The sequence below is a fragment of the Fopius arisanus genome, unplaced genomic scaffold, assembly GCF_000806365.1.
Source record: "Fopius arisanus strain USDA-PBARC FA_bdor unplaced genomic scaffold, ASM80636v1 scaffold00004, whole genome shotgun sequence".
NCBI classification, from domain to species: domain Eukaryota; kingdom Metazoa; phylum Arthropoda; class Insecta; order Hymenoptera; family Braconidae; genus Fopius; species Fopius arisanus.
Window position 1 is genome coordinate 1,541,232 of NW_011887743.1, and position 16,592 is coordinate 1,557,823.

Below are 16,592 nucleotides of genomic sequence, written 5' to 3' on the forward strand. Positions count from 1 at the left end.
ATTAATGTCAATCAGTTACGATTCATGAGAATAATGAGTGAATTGGTGAAGACAGAAGAGGCAGAGCAGAAAATAGAAAGATTGAAAAGAGATCTCGTGCCGTCGGAGCAACAGTTTCCCGATTAAATGATCCACTAGGAGTCTAGGGTTCGACAATGTACCAGTGGAGTTGGTGAATAAATATTAATGTTTATAATATTATGGACTTATGGATTATTGTGTCGTGAGCACTAGCTAGTCTAAAACACTAGGACGATGGAATATCGTCTGCACAGCTCGACGTACTCCAGTAGTTCTAGTATTTCCACAAAAATCGAGAGGAGTGAAAGCACAGAGAACCCACACCGTCTCAGTTACGATACGATAGTCCTGCGCATTAAAAACCTCGGGGATGCCTCTACCACTGGGAAATACCGGAGTTAAGGGTGGATGAGGGGGTGGACAACAGCTTGACTCTGATACCCTCAAACCCCTCGTCACCTACTCTACACTATTTTACATCATTCTGCACTGTTGCCTTCTATTGTAACCCATTTACCCTCGTAATCTCTGCTTCGGTTACTGTTAATCTAATCTCGGGGTTTTACAACCCCTTTTTTAAGTCACCGTGTGGCGTGATTGCGTGTCTTTAATTTGGGGTGAGAATTGCGGGAAATTATTCGTCGAGGTCGAATCATCAGCTGGAGGAATTCTCAGGAATTCCTGGAGGATAACTGATTGGCAATATTTTCAGGATATCCTACCAGATTTTCGAGTTTTGTATTGGTTTAATTGGTGGATGGAATTGATAATTGAAAAACCCTCGAGTTACAGGTGCAAAATAGAAATCGAATTAATGAAATTGGTGGAATTAATCTCTTGGAGATATTATTTTCTTTCCCATGAAATCAAATTTGAATTTCATTTTCTCGATTTTTAAATTATAATCTATGAGAATTGATTGTCTTGAGTGAAAAATCTGCAATTATTTATAATTAATGCGGATTGAATGATGAGAGACTAAAGAAATTCCGTAGATATCCTTGAAATGTCGGCAATAATTTTGGAAATAATTTTGGAAAAATAGGTAAGACTCACAATTTTGAAGGGTTTCTCTGGCGAATTGTTTAGAATGTCGGATTTTCAATTTTCTGCTTGTCCTTATTCTATCTACTAATAACATAGGGCCTGATTGAGATTGAAGATCCTTATCACCGTTTATTGAGCGTTCGGAGTGGATTTCTGCGGGCAGAGGCAAATCGTAAAAACGCAAATAGAAATGGTAATTGGGTCATTATTTGGGATTATTTCCAAGAAAAATTCACGATAAATGCCCGGCCATTTTTCAGGGAGAAATTTAAATTTTAAACGATCCACGCAAATGGCTCTATATTCCCGCGATAATTCGTCGTCAAGCGGTAAATAATGTCAGGAGTCAATCCCTTACGTTAATTCAAACGAAAAATAAAAAATGAAATTACCAGAGACTGAAGACGGAATTTTCGCCAAGAGTGAAGATTATTTATTAAGACTTATGATTATTCATATTTCTCAAATGTTTTCATTGGATTTAGTACACTATATTCTATTATTTAATGTGAACCGCTCACATATTTATTTTTTGTCGAACCAATCCAATCCAATTGGTCTCGTCTTGATGATTTCGAGGTGGGGATCGTCTGGACGGTACACTGAAACATTTTTATTAGATTCATTACTAAAAGGGAAGGGCTAATTACCGAATTAAAATTTAATTAATCAGATTTATTTCTCTAAATCTGGAATTATGCATTCAATAGAAAATGATTTAATGAAGAATATTGTGTGTAGAACAAAAAATTCAGGAGAATTTCTCATTCGGAATATTGAAAATTAATTATTTAGTTGAATTTCATAAAAAGTATAGAGTTACTCGAATTTTTGTCGATTCATCAATATAATATTATCGTTTACTTCCACGGAAATTTCCGGAATGCCAGTCGTTAATAAAAAATCAAATCGTACGGTTTTTTTATTAAAATAATCCGCAAATTAATTTAATACTCAATTCGTCAGTTCATTTACTCCGTGGATTGAATGAAAACTGAGAAAAATCGGAGCTAAAAGTCTTAGAAAAATCTAAAAGTCCACAGATCTTCAATTATATAACCTCACTTGAGAAAAAAGTGAAGTGAGCCTTGTAAAATCGTCAATAACTCCAGATCAAGCAATGCGATTTGAATCATTCAGGTCTCATTTTAAAGTCTATAAAATTATCTTCAAAATGACGTAAAAATCGTTTAATTTCACTCCGCCGATTTTACGCAGGGTGAAAATGAAATGAATATCCATTTTATTTTTATGTTTATCACGAATATTTTGAACTCACCGATGAATGTCTCCTTGTACTTCGTTACAGCTGTGTATTTATCAACCTTAGTAGCATGCAAGTAGATCGAACAACTCAGTGAGATAGTCCCCAGAATGGCAAAACCCATGATAATGGGATGATGGCTGCGATAATAATTTAGCATGGCCCCCCATGTTGCGACTGAAAATTCAGAATTATCAAATATTACTCGTATTCACTGGTATTTAATTAATTAAAATAATTATTGCTTACATTTTGGAGTCTCTCCTAGTTGTTCCCACATGCTTTCGAAAGGATTCAGCAACAACAATAAATACGGAGCCTTCGGAGCGATCTGAACAGCTGTTCAATCTCCTGCACCGACTGCTGGGAAAAAGAAACAGAAATAGAATTTAAATCACGTGACTACAATTTAAATGCCTGAAACTTCATTTGATGTATAAATTATTTTTGCAATAAAATTAAATAACAATGACGAAATAAACTGCATTTCAATCAATCTCAAAAATTTTTAGATCTTTTGTTTTTCATTTCTTAAAAAAAATTCTGTGGTTTTTTGGAAATGGAAATATTTATTAAAAGGAAAGAAATTAATTTGTCCCTGAATTTTGAAAATGTCTTTTTTTTTGTCGATTTCTGCGATTTTTGTTATAAAATTCGTGAATACGTAACAATTGAAAAATTGAGTGAAATTTTTTTTCAGGATTGCTCGGTATATCTCGAGAACCACTGGGTTAAGACGAAAAAGTCATAATAATTTTTTCAAGAGAATTTCATAAATTACAAAATTTGTTTAATGACATTTTTTGTTGGGAGTCGTGGTTTCCGAGATATTTGGAAAATGGTTTGCGCTCCGATGGAAAAATTTCGTGTTCAATTCTCGTAGTCGGGTTGGGTTGGATTGTGTCTTTCAACTTTCTCAATTTCATAACAATAATAAAGACATTCACCTGTGATATCTCTTTTCAACGAATAGCAATCGAGGGATTTGCAATTTAATCAGAGGATGATAGTTACTAATAATTGAATTGATTTTGTGAGTTAACGTGAGTCATGTGGAAAAAACTCAATCAAATCTAGAAAGCTTAACCTAAAAATTAATTAACTCGTCAAAATTATCAACAAAGGAAAAACAAAATTAACAAACACCACAGGTAAGACCAAACCTAAGCTAATAAGTCATTCTGACCACTAATTATTAAAATTACTCATAAAAATTCTCTTCGTACTCCGAAAATACCAGAATTTCACGTTTTGTTCGCACATATTGTCCCAAATCTCTTTCAACTAATTGTTATAAACAAAAGGGATTCCAAAAATTGCAAAACAAAATTTTCATCTGTGTTAATAATTAAACATGAGATGTAATTCATTTTGACGGGTTTTCTAAAAGCAAAAGGTCGTATCCACTACAAATACGACTTTTTGCTTTTAGACACGATATATTCGTACGAAACTGTAAAAAATCCTTTACATCTTTAAACCCTGGAAATGGTGGGATTTTCATAAAAAAATACATTTCCCTTTTTCTCTATAAAAAAGTTATAGCAGATTCCGCGGGTTTTTTTCGATAAAACTATGAGCAAAGCGAAACACCGGATTTAAATGAAACAATTGTGCAATGCTATTAGGATCTTAAAAATGAAATAAGTCTGGGTTTAATTTCGCCTGAATATATGAAAAGAAAAAAAATTCATGGTAAATGAAAAAAGAACTGAAAATTATTCATCCGATTCTGATTTCTAGATCCGAAGATTCAACCGGAATTATTTGTTCATCGAATCCCTCAATATTTTTATAATTTAAAAGCCTCAGGTGAAGACCTGAATTCACCTGGTGCACTGAAAACGTCAATCTCGTAGTCCAAGATTCGAAGAAAATGTCGTACCTCCGAGGCTCAGCGAATTACGTCTGGTGCACGACAAGCGTCCTGGGGAAAGGTGCAACAGGTGCTGTATTCCAAGGTGTTGACAAAAATAACGGTCAACCAGTGGCGGTTAAAACGTTCAACCAACTCTCCCACATGCGCCCAATGGACGTCCAGATGCGTGAATTTCAGGTCCTGAAAAAAGTCAAGCACGAGAACATAGTTAAACTCCTGGCAATCGAAGAAGAGCAAGACGGTCGTGGCAAAGTCATCGTAATGGAGTTGTGCACTGGTGGAAGTCTCTTCAACATATTGGACGACCCTGAGAATACCTACGGCCTATCAGAGTCGGAATTTCTTCTCGTTGTGGAGCACCTGTGCGCAGGTATGAAACACCTACGAGACAACAACCTCGTCCACAGGGATTTAAAACCCGGAAACATTATGAAATACATCGCCGATGATGGAAGTACAATCTACAAGTTAACCGACTTCGGAGCTGCTCGTGAACTCCACGAGGACCAGCAGTTCATGTCCCTCTATGGCACCGAGGAATACCTCCACCCTGACATGTACGAGCGTGCAGTCCTGAGAAAACCCGTAGGTAAAACCTTCGGGGCGACAGTCGACCTGTGGTCAATCGGTGTCACCCTGTACCACGTGGCCACCGGTAATCTCCCCTTCAGGCCATTCGGTGGTCGTCGAAACAAGGAGACAATGTTCCACATTACAACAAAAAAATCGTCAGGGGTCATCTCCGGGAGTCAGACAACCGAGAATGGACCGATCGAGTGGAGTCGCGATCTCCCAAAGAACTGTAGACTGAGTTTTGGAATAAAGAAGATCGTTACTCCATTGTTGGCAGGATTATTGGAAGTCGACAGACAGAGAATCTGGAGTTTTGACAGATTTTTCTCTCAAGTAACAGACATTCTCTCGAGAAAGGCATTTCACCTCTTCAATATGCACACTATGCAATCGATAATGATCTATCTCCATCCTGATGATAAATTTCACACACTCAGGGCTGCGATCCAGGAGCAGACAGATGTCGCTCCTAGTACTCAGATTATTCTACTCGGGGAATCCCCTTTTAATATGCTAATAGAGGAATCAACACCGGCAAGGGGATACCCTCTGGCCAAGATATCAGCTGATAATCCGCTGACTCTGTATTCCAGGGACAATAATAATGTCATTCCACCGATTGTTCCAATTTCTGAGACTAACACCTCTCCCACAAGCACTCTAGCTCATGGAAATGATGTAACAAACCAGACACCAGTTGTCTCATCTCTGTCGTCTGTTGGTCCTTCCGACAAATCGAAATCATACGCAGGAATTGAAACTCCAATCGTTTTTCCAACATTCGCTAATATAGTATCTGTGGAAAATGACGCGAGTCAAGCGAAACTTGCCTGTTCCACCGGTCACTCCTGCAAAAGAACGATCGACAAACTAGTCTCATCCAGTAGACTATCGCAGGATGCAGTGACATCTTTCATCGGACTGCTCATCTCCCAGCTGACGCAACTCCTGCAGAAAGTCGATCGCCTGAAAGAGCTGACAAAGTCCCAAGAGAAGACACTCATCGCTATCGAGCGTTACGAATTCTTCAGCAGGCAGACATTCGATAAACTCTCCGAGAAGATAAGACCGACGTCTTCCCACGAGACCCAACAATTCGATATCAACGAATGGAAGAGTGAATTCCAATCAAAGACGAAGCAGCTGTTCAGTGAGATTGCACCAGCTGTGAATCAGCTGTACCAGAGGTACGTTAAGGACGGCCTTCTGCAGGGTGAGTGGGACTCATCTACGAGACAATTAATTTGCCCATGGAGGACTAAAGCGAGTCAGAGGGCATCGACCCTCGTCGACAGACTGAGAGATGGCTGGCAGCATCTGCTGAGGGACAGAGCAACGAGAACTCTAACATACAATGACGAACAGTTTCACGTACTCGAGAGGATCAAAGTAACCGAGACTGGAAGGCGGATGAAGATGCTACTCGAGACGGAGTGCATTCCCTCCATCATCCAGAGATCCGAGTCACTCGCCGATTGGTACAAAATAGCGCAGACCGTTTACCTGCAGATTCAATTACTCGACAAAGATCTTGATAATTATGAGCGAAATTTGGAAGTAATCTCTTACCGACTCACCGATGAGAGCTCACATCGTCACGAAGCACTTCATAAATTACTCAAGCAATTGCCAAGTGGTCGGACTTCAGAGCACAGCTCACACCTCCCCAGCTGCATCAGGGAGGAGGGTACCAAGACCTGGACAAATATTTATAATATGCAACAGGAGATTCTACGAATTGTGAAGATGAATAATGAGGACTTTGAGAGGGTTGAGAGATTGTCCGAGGCATGCAGACTGCAACGACCTAGTGAGAGTGAGGATGAGGATGAAGAGGACGAGGGCTCAGATGGACAGGACATCCACAGGACCGAAAGGATAAAAAGCGAATTCAAGCACATCATAGGAATTCTTTCCAAAGCTCAGAATCTCTGAATAACGTGTCACCACTGGAATTAAAACATGTAAATGAATTTATTGGATTATTTGGTTCAATGTATTAAAGATATTTTGGTAATTGTGTGCATTACTTTATTCTCTCCTCGAGATCACTTGATCAATCACATCTCAGTTTTCCAAAATCTTGAGTATCTCAGGGTCCACTTAACTCGTTAAATCACAAATTCACCAATTAAATCTCACGTTCCTTCAGACACATCTCTCTCAACTAATAAATTTAACCTGTGTCGATGCTTCTGCTCTTTGTGTTTCTCCTGGACACTTTCAAAATGCCGAAGAAGCCGTCCAAAGTCTATTTTACTGTCTCCCCCAATAATCCGCTGTCTCTCATCATCATTAACACCAGAATTAATGCTAGCCGGTGGAATGGCTGCCAATCGCCTATGCAATGTACCAAATGCATCGCTCTGAGGTAGAATCATGAGTAATCCGTAAAGTGTGCGGACAAGATCCTCATTCCTCTCCCTCTCCAGCAATTCTAATCTCAGATACGTGAAGATCGGTGACTCGATGAGCTGCACGAGTTTATCGATTTCTGTTAGAAATTCAACAGTCACTTCGATATTGGCGAATGAACGTACGAGATCACAGGCGTGTGAGTAATTCTGACCGAGTAAACAGAGTGCAACAGTTGCCACTGGATTGTGACACCACGACTCGTACAGACAGACGAATAAATTTCTGCTGTCCTCTGATTTCAAGTTCTTCAACTTGTTCCGTAGATCAAATAACTCTGAACTCGTCAGCAATATCACATTCAACGACTGAATCATGATGCAAGCGAACCGTAAATTCTGCTCCTCCAATAAAATCTCAGCTAAAGCCTTGTAAATCTTCTCAGCACTCAACAAAACACATAGTTCTCGGATTATAAATGCTCCACGTTCCTCCAGCAAGTGGCGATTTTGCGAGAATAATCTCAAAAGATTAACAATGAATTTGGTAAAATATTTATTACCCACTGGACCCGATATATAATCCACACTGGAAGATGGGGATTCCTTCTTGAACTCTTTATCGTGATCACTCCCTGTGTAATCTGAATTTGATCCGATTATCTCAGCGAGGACAACGAGCGTCTGCTGGACAACATCATCCGATGTATCACCCAGAATTCTCATCAATACTGTGAACAATTCCTCGATGTGATTGTACATTTTGTGGGGAATGTTTAGAAAGAGTAGGTGAATCCATTTTAAAACGGCGACTTTAGTCTGAACGGATGTGTGCATCAAGTGTTTTGTTAGAACTTCAACCACTGATACGAGATCCAGAGTCTCTGCTAGAATCACTCGGTCCTGATCAATCTGATCTTTCTGATCTTTCTGATTTTTCTCAGTTTGTTCAAGCTTACCGATAACTCTCGACACCTTCTCTTCAGGAATACTGTTAGCTTTCAATGGAATTGTCTCTTTACTCGTGATGAGTTTCATCAGTGACGAATTCACCTGCGTCGCCGTGTCTTTTATGTTCTTCCTGTTGTCACCATCGTACGCCAGACAGGGAAGAATTGCTGTGAGAATTCCAGATGTGTAGGGCAGCATCGTAGGTCCAGAGAGATTAACAAACTCTTTTATCCACGTAATAGCCGTCAGCTGGAGCAAATCGTCTGTACTCTGGGCGTGAGTTATCAGAATGTTTATCATACCTGGAAAATCAACTCGGGATGGATTCGCTTTTATGCTGCGCAAGAATTCACCGAGGACTGTATCGGTTATTCGTTTTATCTCGGGTGTTGGATCCTCCAGGATTTTGTATAGACCGTCTAGAATCTCCGGGAGGATCACCACGAAATCCATGTCTGGAACTGCGTCCAGGACTGATACCCAGGATATCACGAATTGGCGGCCGAATGGATTTTTTGTGTAGATCTGCTCTCGCAGGAGTGGCATGAAACCCACTAGGTCGAACATACCGCTTTCCGTCACGATATCCTGCGGATTAAAATTCATTAATCATATCTCATTATCATTTTCCTCATTATCTTTCCGTGGATATTCCATCGGCCCCCCATTTTCCAATTTATCATTCATTCCATTATTCCATCGAATTATTCCATTTTATCATTTCCATCTTTAAATTCCGCGCGTCCCGTGCCATTTATTGATTTTCCGTAGTGCAACAAGTTGTGGTAATTATTCTGCTTCATTGTTCTCCCTAAATTATTTATTTAATTATTGAGAAATTACTGTAAATTAATTAATTGTTTGCAGTAATATTTTTGTGGTGACTGTTTCAATTTTTGAAGAAAATTTTCCAATAAATTTTTTTGACTCTCTCTTATTTATCTGAACAGATCGTTAATAAAAATTCTAGTTCACTCTCTGGAGAGATGATTTAGTCGAGAAGTTGATGATGATGTTATCAACATACTTTGCCTTCAAGCACTCACTTTTCAGATGAATTCATAATGAACAACCATTTTATATCCAATTCAAATGGCTTTATCCTTTTTCTTCTGAATTGAAGGATGATCGAAGGCGCGTTTTCCGAGGGGTTTATTGGAGAGGATTTGCATGGGAGTGGAGAGAAGTTCATGTTTTTGTGAATTCAAATGCGTCGGAGTGAAGCGAAAGAGGTACTTCGAGGATATTCAATTTTGAACCAAGATGTTTACATGAATTTCAAATGAATTTAGCTACTACTATGTAAATATAATATCATCTCATCTCAGAGGAAATTTCACGGTTTAAATTTAACATTTGCGGATGATTAAACAGCTACTGAACAGTTATTCCTCGTTCTCGTCCTAATTTTAACTCACGACAGAACAGATATTCGGGTCTCGAAATAAATTGGAAATTCTATATCTGGTAATCCGGGAATAAATCACTGAAATTCTCTAGAAATTCCTACTGGAATTCCATTCCGAAATAACGAACAGCCCAAAGAATTCCAGAGGATCATGACATCGAGCGATTTCTACGGATGGCGTGATAAAAAATAAAACCGAAAGAATTTCTGTTTGAATAGTTCGATTGGAATGAATCCTTTTGATTTTTTTTTCGGGTATAAATTAGATTATTTTTTAATTACCTTCATCAATCTGTCCAGCAATTCGGTGGCATTTTTGACGCTTTGCTCTGGATCGCAGGCGAGTTTACTGAGGGCTCCGAATATATCAGTGAATAGGGGCAGAACAGCCCCTCTCGCTATTTTAACGACATTGTAAAGGCTCTCGCAGGCGTAATATCGGACATGGACATCGGGATCGGAGAAGCATGCCAGGATAGGATGGATTAATTCCTCTGTGTATTGTCCTGTGTCCTTTCCCAGGCCGACGGCTATCGCGGCCAATCCTATCAGTCCACCCTTTCTCGTGTGGGAATTGTGAGATGTTGCGAAGTCCTGACCCAAGACCTTTAAGAGCCTTTTAATCTGGGGGATGTTGTTCCTGGCTGAAAATTCTTTTACCATTCTGAAAATAATATTCATTTATATTTACTTCGCTATTTATTTTGAGGAAAATATTGATATACATGTAGGTTTGATTATATGGGACGTGTACAATCTGTTTTTCAGTAAATTTTTCAATTTTTTAATTTTTCAAATTTTCAATTTTTTAATTTTTCAAATTTTCAATTTTTTAATTTTTCAATTTTTCAAGGGAAAAAAATGTACGTGTGGCTGAGCCACGATACGGCTATCATCACTACACACTCGAGGAAAATTACGGAGAGAAAAAAAAATGAGAGTTTATTTATTCCGGTTTTAAATATCGAGATTATTTGGTCTGATGATGGGGGACGTGCAGAGTCAACGTGTGGTTTGATGCAACTCGATAAATCATTTGTTGCCTCTAAATCTGGTTGATTCATCAATCAATAACTATCAATGATGGCCAAACTAATGAATAATATAGTAAATAACAGTGAAAATCACTGGGGAGATTATACAGTGGTATTTTAGCTGAGAGAATAGTTCTTCTGCTAATTCAACAAGAATATCATCAGACAAAAAATGTCACCTCAAACTTCAGCTTCGGGAAACATTTTTTTCTCTCCAGTCAATTATTAACAAACATATTATTATTTATCATGATATTTAAATCTTGGTATTCTCCTAAAAAAATATGTATTCATACGTAATTTTTCAATTTTCAAGTGGAGATAATAATATATATATAAATAATAATCTCGGGACAAGAGAATTCTACGAAGGAAGATATCTTGTCGGAAAACCCAAGGAGTACACGAAACGAAAATAATTTTGACATGAACAGATGTAAATAATCCATAACCTTACTTTTCAATCTCCACAGCAGCTGGTTTTCTTTTTTCATACATCTTATCATTCAGAGATCTCACACAAGCTGCACTAAGTGGTGCATAATCTCTCTCGGATATCATGATTGTTACCCCAATTGTTTATCCCCAATCTCTAATAAATAAATGAAAACAAAGGGTTCACTGTGGCTATCACTCCCAGTTAGACACGCCCCCTACACCTGTAACACAATTTGCACTGATAACAAGACGTCATATCAATTCTACAACAATGACGTCACATTACAGAATTTTATTAGACTTTTATTTGATTTGAAATGAATTTGTTGATAAATTCCATTAAATTTCTACTAGATTCATAAAATATTTAATAAATTAACTAATTGGTCTCGCAATTTTTTTTTAATTTACCAATTGAAGAATTATCTTTTATTCTTTTACAAAAAACTCACATCACGTTTATATATTTAAAAAATATAATTTATTACATGATATTGACAAATAACAAATTTAGTGTCTCAATCTATGAATTTCATACACATTAATTCGTATTCGATACACGTTAAAAAGATTCTTCCATTATCAATAATAATTATTCTAATTAATTGCCCCTGTTTACTCTAGTATTACGCGGTAATGAGATTTCTCTTTAATACGTTAAATGTATTTTGATATTCTATGTATACAGTACATAATCAGACGCTACCAACACCCTCGATGCATTGCAGAGTGACTAATTGCTACGTAGTGACAGAAAAATATCCTGAATAAATTTTTATCAAATAAATACAGTGGTAAATACTCTATCGTATTTCAATACAATTATAGAAAAATAATAACACTGCTGCTGATACTGGTTAAATCACATGTCTAATCCTCAGTCAATTGACAACAAATTCCTCATTATCATATTAACATATTGATAAAATTATTATGTACAATCGATTTATTATGAGATTCAAGGACGGACCAATATATCAAACAAAGTAAACTAGTTTAATTACCCAAGATCAATACCAATTTATCACTCAATTCCTCCGGAGAGATTTTAATTCAGTAGAGAAGTGGTAAATAAATAAGTTGACTTTAATTTTTGATTACTTCAATTTTCGAAAATACTTCCGAAATAAATTTAAATAGAAAAATTTCGGCTTTCAAATTTTTATCAATCCTTTTTTCTCTGCAACTCACCCAAAATTTTCAGAATAAATCATCGAAGTATCCAAGATGAAGATTCAATTTTTGGGATATCGAATAATTTATCTGAAATGCATTCCACACGACCCATTCCCTCGAAATGCCCAGGTCACTGTGGCTGTTTGACCTCCAATAGCTGTGGATAATTTTCCACAATATTTAATAGAATTCCATCAATATACGCCCTCAATTGAGCATTGACTTCCTGCTGTTCCTTGAGAGCTTGGAGTACCTCCCCGAGACTCCTGCTCTTTATGTCGCCATCGACCCTGTCCCTGGAGCCATCAGACAATTCCGCAGCTAGACTCTTCGAGTTCTTCTCCAGAGTCGCAGGATTTAGGAGCAGAAGTTCTCTACCAACCTGAAGTGCAGCTGCCGCCTGCAATTCATCCCTGGACTCCTCCAAACTTTTATTCCTAGCTTGTAATCTCGCCACCTCGACAAGCAACTCCTCGATTCTCCCTCGATCCCTAGCCCTAGCCGCAAGCTCCTCCTTAGCAGCATCCACCATCATCCTGAGCTCACTCTCCCTGATACCAGCAGCCCTCTCCCCCTGTCTCGCCATTTCACCACTGGCATTCGCCTCCTCCAGAGAATTTTCCAGCCTCTCCCTCTCCTCCTTGAAGACATTCATCTGCTGTCTGAGCCTCGTCACCTGCTCCCTCAATTGATTATTCTCTACCTCCAGCCCCTGCATCTTGATTCCACAATTCTCCAGCTCCAGCTGTTTCTCCCTCTCGATTCTTGCCACCCACTCCTTGTGCCTCCTCTGCTCATCCTTAATTTTCTCATCATTTCTCGCCTCAGCATCCTTAGCTGCCTCCTCAAGCATCAGAACTCTAGCCTGAAGTGTTGCATTCTCCTCCTTGACTCTGGCATATCTCTCCGAACTTATGGACAAGCTCGACTGATTATCCACAAGTGCATCCATCTGCTCCTGGATCATCCTGACACGATGATTCAAATCAATAACGTCATCCTCCAGTGAAATATCACTGTACATATCGTCAGTTGTATCACAAGTGGAGCCTCTACCAGAGCTGTTAAAACTTCCACTTCTGTACAATTGAGTTGCTAATGCATTTGACCCTAGTTGTCTCTTCCCAGAGGCTGGTGTACGTCTCAGCGATGTCCTCAGCCAGGTATGTCGTCCCAATGTTGAACCGACAGGACTATTATTGAAATTTTTCGTGCTGGACGATTGTCCGTTCGTTGGTGATGGCGCTGAGCTGCAGCTACTTGATCCCTGACTCGGTGACAACTCCTCAACGTAACCAAAACCCTCGTAATTCTCTTCACTCGGTTGTACCAGTCCAGCTGTTATTGTTGGTGTTGTTTGTGAATTGTTGACTGGTGTTGATAGCGATGGGGGACCACTCTGGCTCTTAGCACCTAGTGGATCACTGTCCGACGACAGATCACGCCTACCGGTGACATTCTTCAGGGGGGAATCATTGTTTATCCTGGGAACTGTCGAGGTGATTGTTGTGACTGAGGTCACAGTACTCCCATCATTCTCAGGGCTGACGTCATTCAGTCCCATAGGTGAGGCGTAGGTGGACTGCGTTTCTTCGGCATTACTCGCGGGTTTACAGCTATCGAGAGAGTCGGGATGACCTTCTGTGGAGAAACCCCAATTTACCATTCTACGAATATTTTTTATCGGTCCTCTGTCGTTTCCCAAGATAATTGCATTCTCATTTTAGAAGATATCCTGCAAATAAAAATGTTTAAATACTTTTAAAAACAATCTTTATTCTCTTTATTTTCCTCTTTCATTTTAAATTGCTGTTTGAATTATTACTATGTGTTAAAAATTTATAAAAAATATGGAGGATACATCGGATTGTTATCGTTGACATTTAAAATAGGTGCAGTATATTCTATCGGTTTGAACTTCTGGCAGAATCATTTTGCGTTTACCATTTTCCCCGCCAAATATATATGACCTTGAAAATTTATCTATTACAACCGATTGCATAATTTACAGTTGCGCAAATAAATTTAACGAGAAAATTCAGTCAGAAATTATTCCCAGCGATTATTCTCTTTTAAATAATTTAACAATTTTTCATGTCACACGCGGAATAAATTATCGCTGCGTACAGCAGATCCACATGTGGAATGCATTCCCCTGTCATTTTCCGATGTTAAAGTCGTTCTGAATAAATAAAAAAATTAACGGGAAGTCGTTCTGTCCTGGGAAGTTGTCATTTTAAAAAATTGTAACGAACGGATTGTAGAGTTAATTAACTGCAACATAAATTGTGATACGCAATTTATTTATGGCGAGAGTTATTTAACTATTCCAATAAATGTTGGTCAATGCTCATTGAATCGATAAATTCCAGTTGTTCTACATTCAACGGTACTTTATGTCTCTTGATAAAATGGAATCCCCCTTTTTACTCTCGCAATTGTTAAATTTCCGAACGACAAGGAATTTAATTACAATAAAATCCATTCCGATTACTCCAAATTCACCAGAAAATCCCGTAATTTATTTTTATTTCGATAAACAATTAGACTAGATCTGAGCAGAACAGATTTTTATTCCAACTCACGATTCGAAGAGGAAAAACATCAATTGATTTCAATGTTAATTAATTTTAAGCTCCCGCATTATTAAAAATATTGCAACGAAAGTAAACGAGTCGCATGTGAAATAAACGCGTAATAATTAAATCTTTAGATTAATTAATAAAAGAACAATAGCACAAACTTTCGTTGGTTTATTTAAATCCTCTAAATCCACGAAAATTAAATATTTCCCGGGTGAAAGAGGGACTTATCGTAAAAAACACGCGAGGAACATCCTGAAGTGGAATTTTATTCAGAAAGATTTAATATTGCGGTCAGCAAAGGAATGCGTGAGTTTATTTCGATGGGAATTGATTAAATCGTCCGTGTCTTTTAAAAATTCATTTTTATCAATCAGAGAAAACAAAACAGACCCAAAACAAATTAAAAATAAATGGCGTCATCAAAAAACGTTGTGGCTTTGAAAAATATCATGCAGTGGATAAAATGTGATAAAAACTGAAAGAAACATGAATGCCATTATTCATTACTAGACAGAATGTCAAATGACACATGAAAATTCGTATCAAATTTAATTAACATCTCTTCAACGACTCAAGGCTAAAAGTCTCTAATTGTTAAATGATAAATGATAAACTAAAAATAGAATTGATAGATCAATTCTATTCTTGATTCATTTCTAGAGCGAGTTTTACTCGGATGCAAAGAAAAATTAACGGAAAATACATGAAAGCCACATTTTCTTGTTGCACCGACGAACGAACAATAGTTCAGATTTTAGTTAACATGCCATAGTGACAAAGAGAGGGGATAGGTAAAAGTATCTTGTACACGTCAACTTTCGCCGAAAATAGACTAGAAAACAATGGGAGTTCAATAAAAATTATTTCTCCCACCGATTTTATTACAAATCATTGAATTCATCACTGAAATCTTTCACTGAGGAAATAATTACTCAAAATTCCACACATTCCACGGAAATATTCACGGATATTTACAAATACTTGGATAAATATTTATAAATATTTACACTGACTCGCAGGAATCGAATTTAATCCACAAAAGAAATTTTATTCTACAGAATTTATTTCTCTCAGTGACAGAATTTTTATGATTTGATGAGAATTACTATGCATTATGATGCCGAGCATCTGTTGTCTGTGAGTGTATCCATACTTGTGAATATACAACACACACTAATTTATTTTTAATGCACTATACCTGTGTATACGGTTTGTTGGCACTGAGGTATTTAACCTTAAACTCCCGTAGAATTCCCAGAATTTATCACAGATGTTTTTCCGATTGTTCCAATCTTCCTTTCGTACGCCCAACTTCTTCAGGTTTTTTTTTTTAAATAAAAAATGCAATGTTTTCAGGTGTAACGAGTAATTTTACACCTGTGCGTACCTGTACAGGACTGGGTGTACCTGACGAGTGGAGCCGAGTGGAACCGATTGTGTCAAGCCGTACCACACGGTACCAAACGCCCCTTTTCGTACTATCGAATCTATTGTATCGAGAGAGGTGGAATATCGAGGACGAGACAGCACGAGATCTGCCGAATCGTTATCGAGATGTATTTCGGGCTTTTCACTCGGTAAATTGGCAGCTCTTTATCTGTTAAATCCGGAATTTCCCTTTTTTCCCGTAATTTATCATTCCCTATAAAAAAAATTTCAGCAGAAAATGAGGATTTGAAATTATGGGTGAAATATGAGGGTTGAGGGTTAAAAGCGCGGGTCAAACACGATGGGAAAATTGTGGGTCAAAATTGAAGGTCAAACGCCAGAGGAAAATTGTGGGTCAAACGTCAGGAGAAAATTGTGGATTAAAATTGAAGGTCAAACGCCAGGGGAAAATTGTGGGTCAAAATTGAAGGTCA

General features: G+C 37.9%; 4 protein-coding genes across 6 annotated transcripts in view; 1 reads left to right on the forward strand and 3 right to left on the reverse strand.

The window, feature by feature from the left end:
• Window positions 1–3,279: 3,279 nt before the first annotated feature.
• On the forward strand, window positions 3,280–6,801 carry IKKepsilon (I-kappaB kinase epsilon). The gene is made up of 2 exons (XM_011313960.1): window positions 3,280–3,483; window positions 4,076–6,801. The coding sequence occupies exon 2, from the start codon at window positions 4,209–4,211 to the stop codon at window positions 6,717–6,719; it is 2,511 nt and encodes an 836-aa protein (XP_011312262.1). The 5' UTR covers window positions 3,280–3,483; window positions 4,076–4,208; the 3' UTR covers window positions 6,720–6,801.
• LOC105272060 (protein VAC14 homolog) lies at window positions 4,335–11,113 on the reverse strand. 2 transcript variants are annotated; one of them, XR_892716.1, is made up of 4 exons: window positions 10,989–11,113; window positions 9,780–10,161; window positions 6,815–8,677; window positions 4,335–4,391 (listed from the first exon to the last, which is right to left on the reverse strand). XR_892716.1 is itself a non-coding variant. In XM_011313944.1 (3 exons), the coding sequence occupies exons 1-3, from the start codon at window positions 11,090–11,092 to the stop codon at window positions 6,923–6,925; spliced, it is 2,241 nt and encodes a 746-aa protein (XP_011312246.1). In that variant the 5' UTR covers window positions 11,093–11,113; the 3' UTR covers window positions 6,740–6,922. The 2 variants fall into 2 exon arrangements, 1 of the variants encoding a protein (XP_011312246.1); XM_011313944.1 differs by lacking the exon at window positions 4,335–4,391 and having other exon boundaries at window positions 6,740–8,677.
• Window positions 11,114–12,105: 992 nt separating this feature from the next.
• nuf (rab11 family-interacting protein nuf) lies at window positions 12,106–16,159 on the reverse strand. 2 transcript variants are annotated; one of them, XM_011314030.1, is made up of 2 exons: window positions 15,445–15,768; window positions 12,106–13,880 (listed from the first exon to the last, which is right to left on the reverse strand). In XM_011314030.1, the coding sequence occupies exon 2, from the start codon at window positions 13,809–13,811 to the stop codon at window positions 12,276–12,278; it is 1,536 nt and encodes a 511-aa protein (XP_011312332.1). In that variant the 5' UTR covers window positions 13,812–13,880; window positions 15,445–15,768; the 3' UTR covers window positions 12,106–12,275. The 2 variants fall into 2 exon arrangements, with proteins under 2 accessions (XP_011312332.1, XP_011312325.1); XM_011314023.1 differs by lacking the exon at window positions 15,445–15,768 and adding an exon at window positions 15,929–16,159 and having other exon boundaries at window positions 12,110–13,880.
• Window positions 16,052–16,592, reverse strand: part of LOC105272102 (uncharacterized) — a 3,877-nt gene continuing 3,336 nt past the window's right edge. Inside the window, exon 3 of the mRNA XM_011314009.1 lies at window positions 16,052–16,372. The gene's annotated coding sequence lies outside the window, so the exon portion shown is untranslated. The remainder of the gene's footprint in view (window positions 16,373–16,592) is intronic.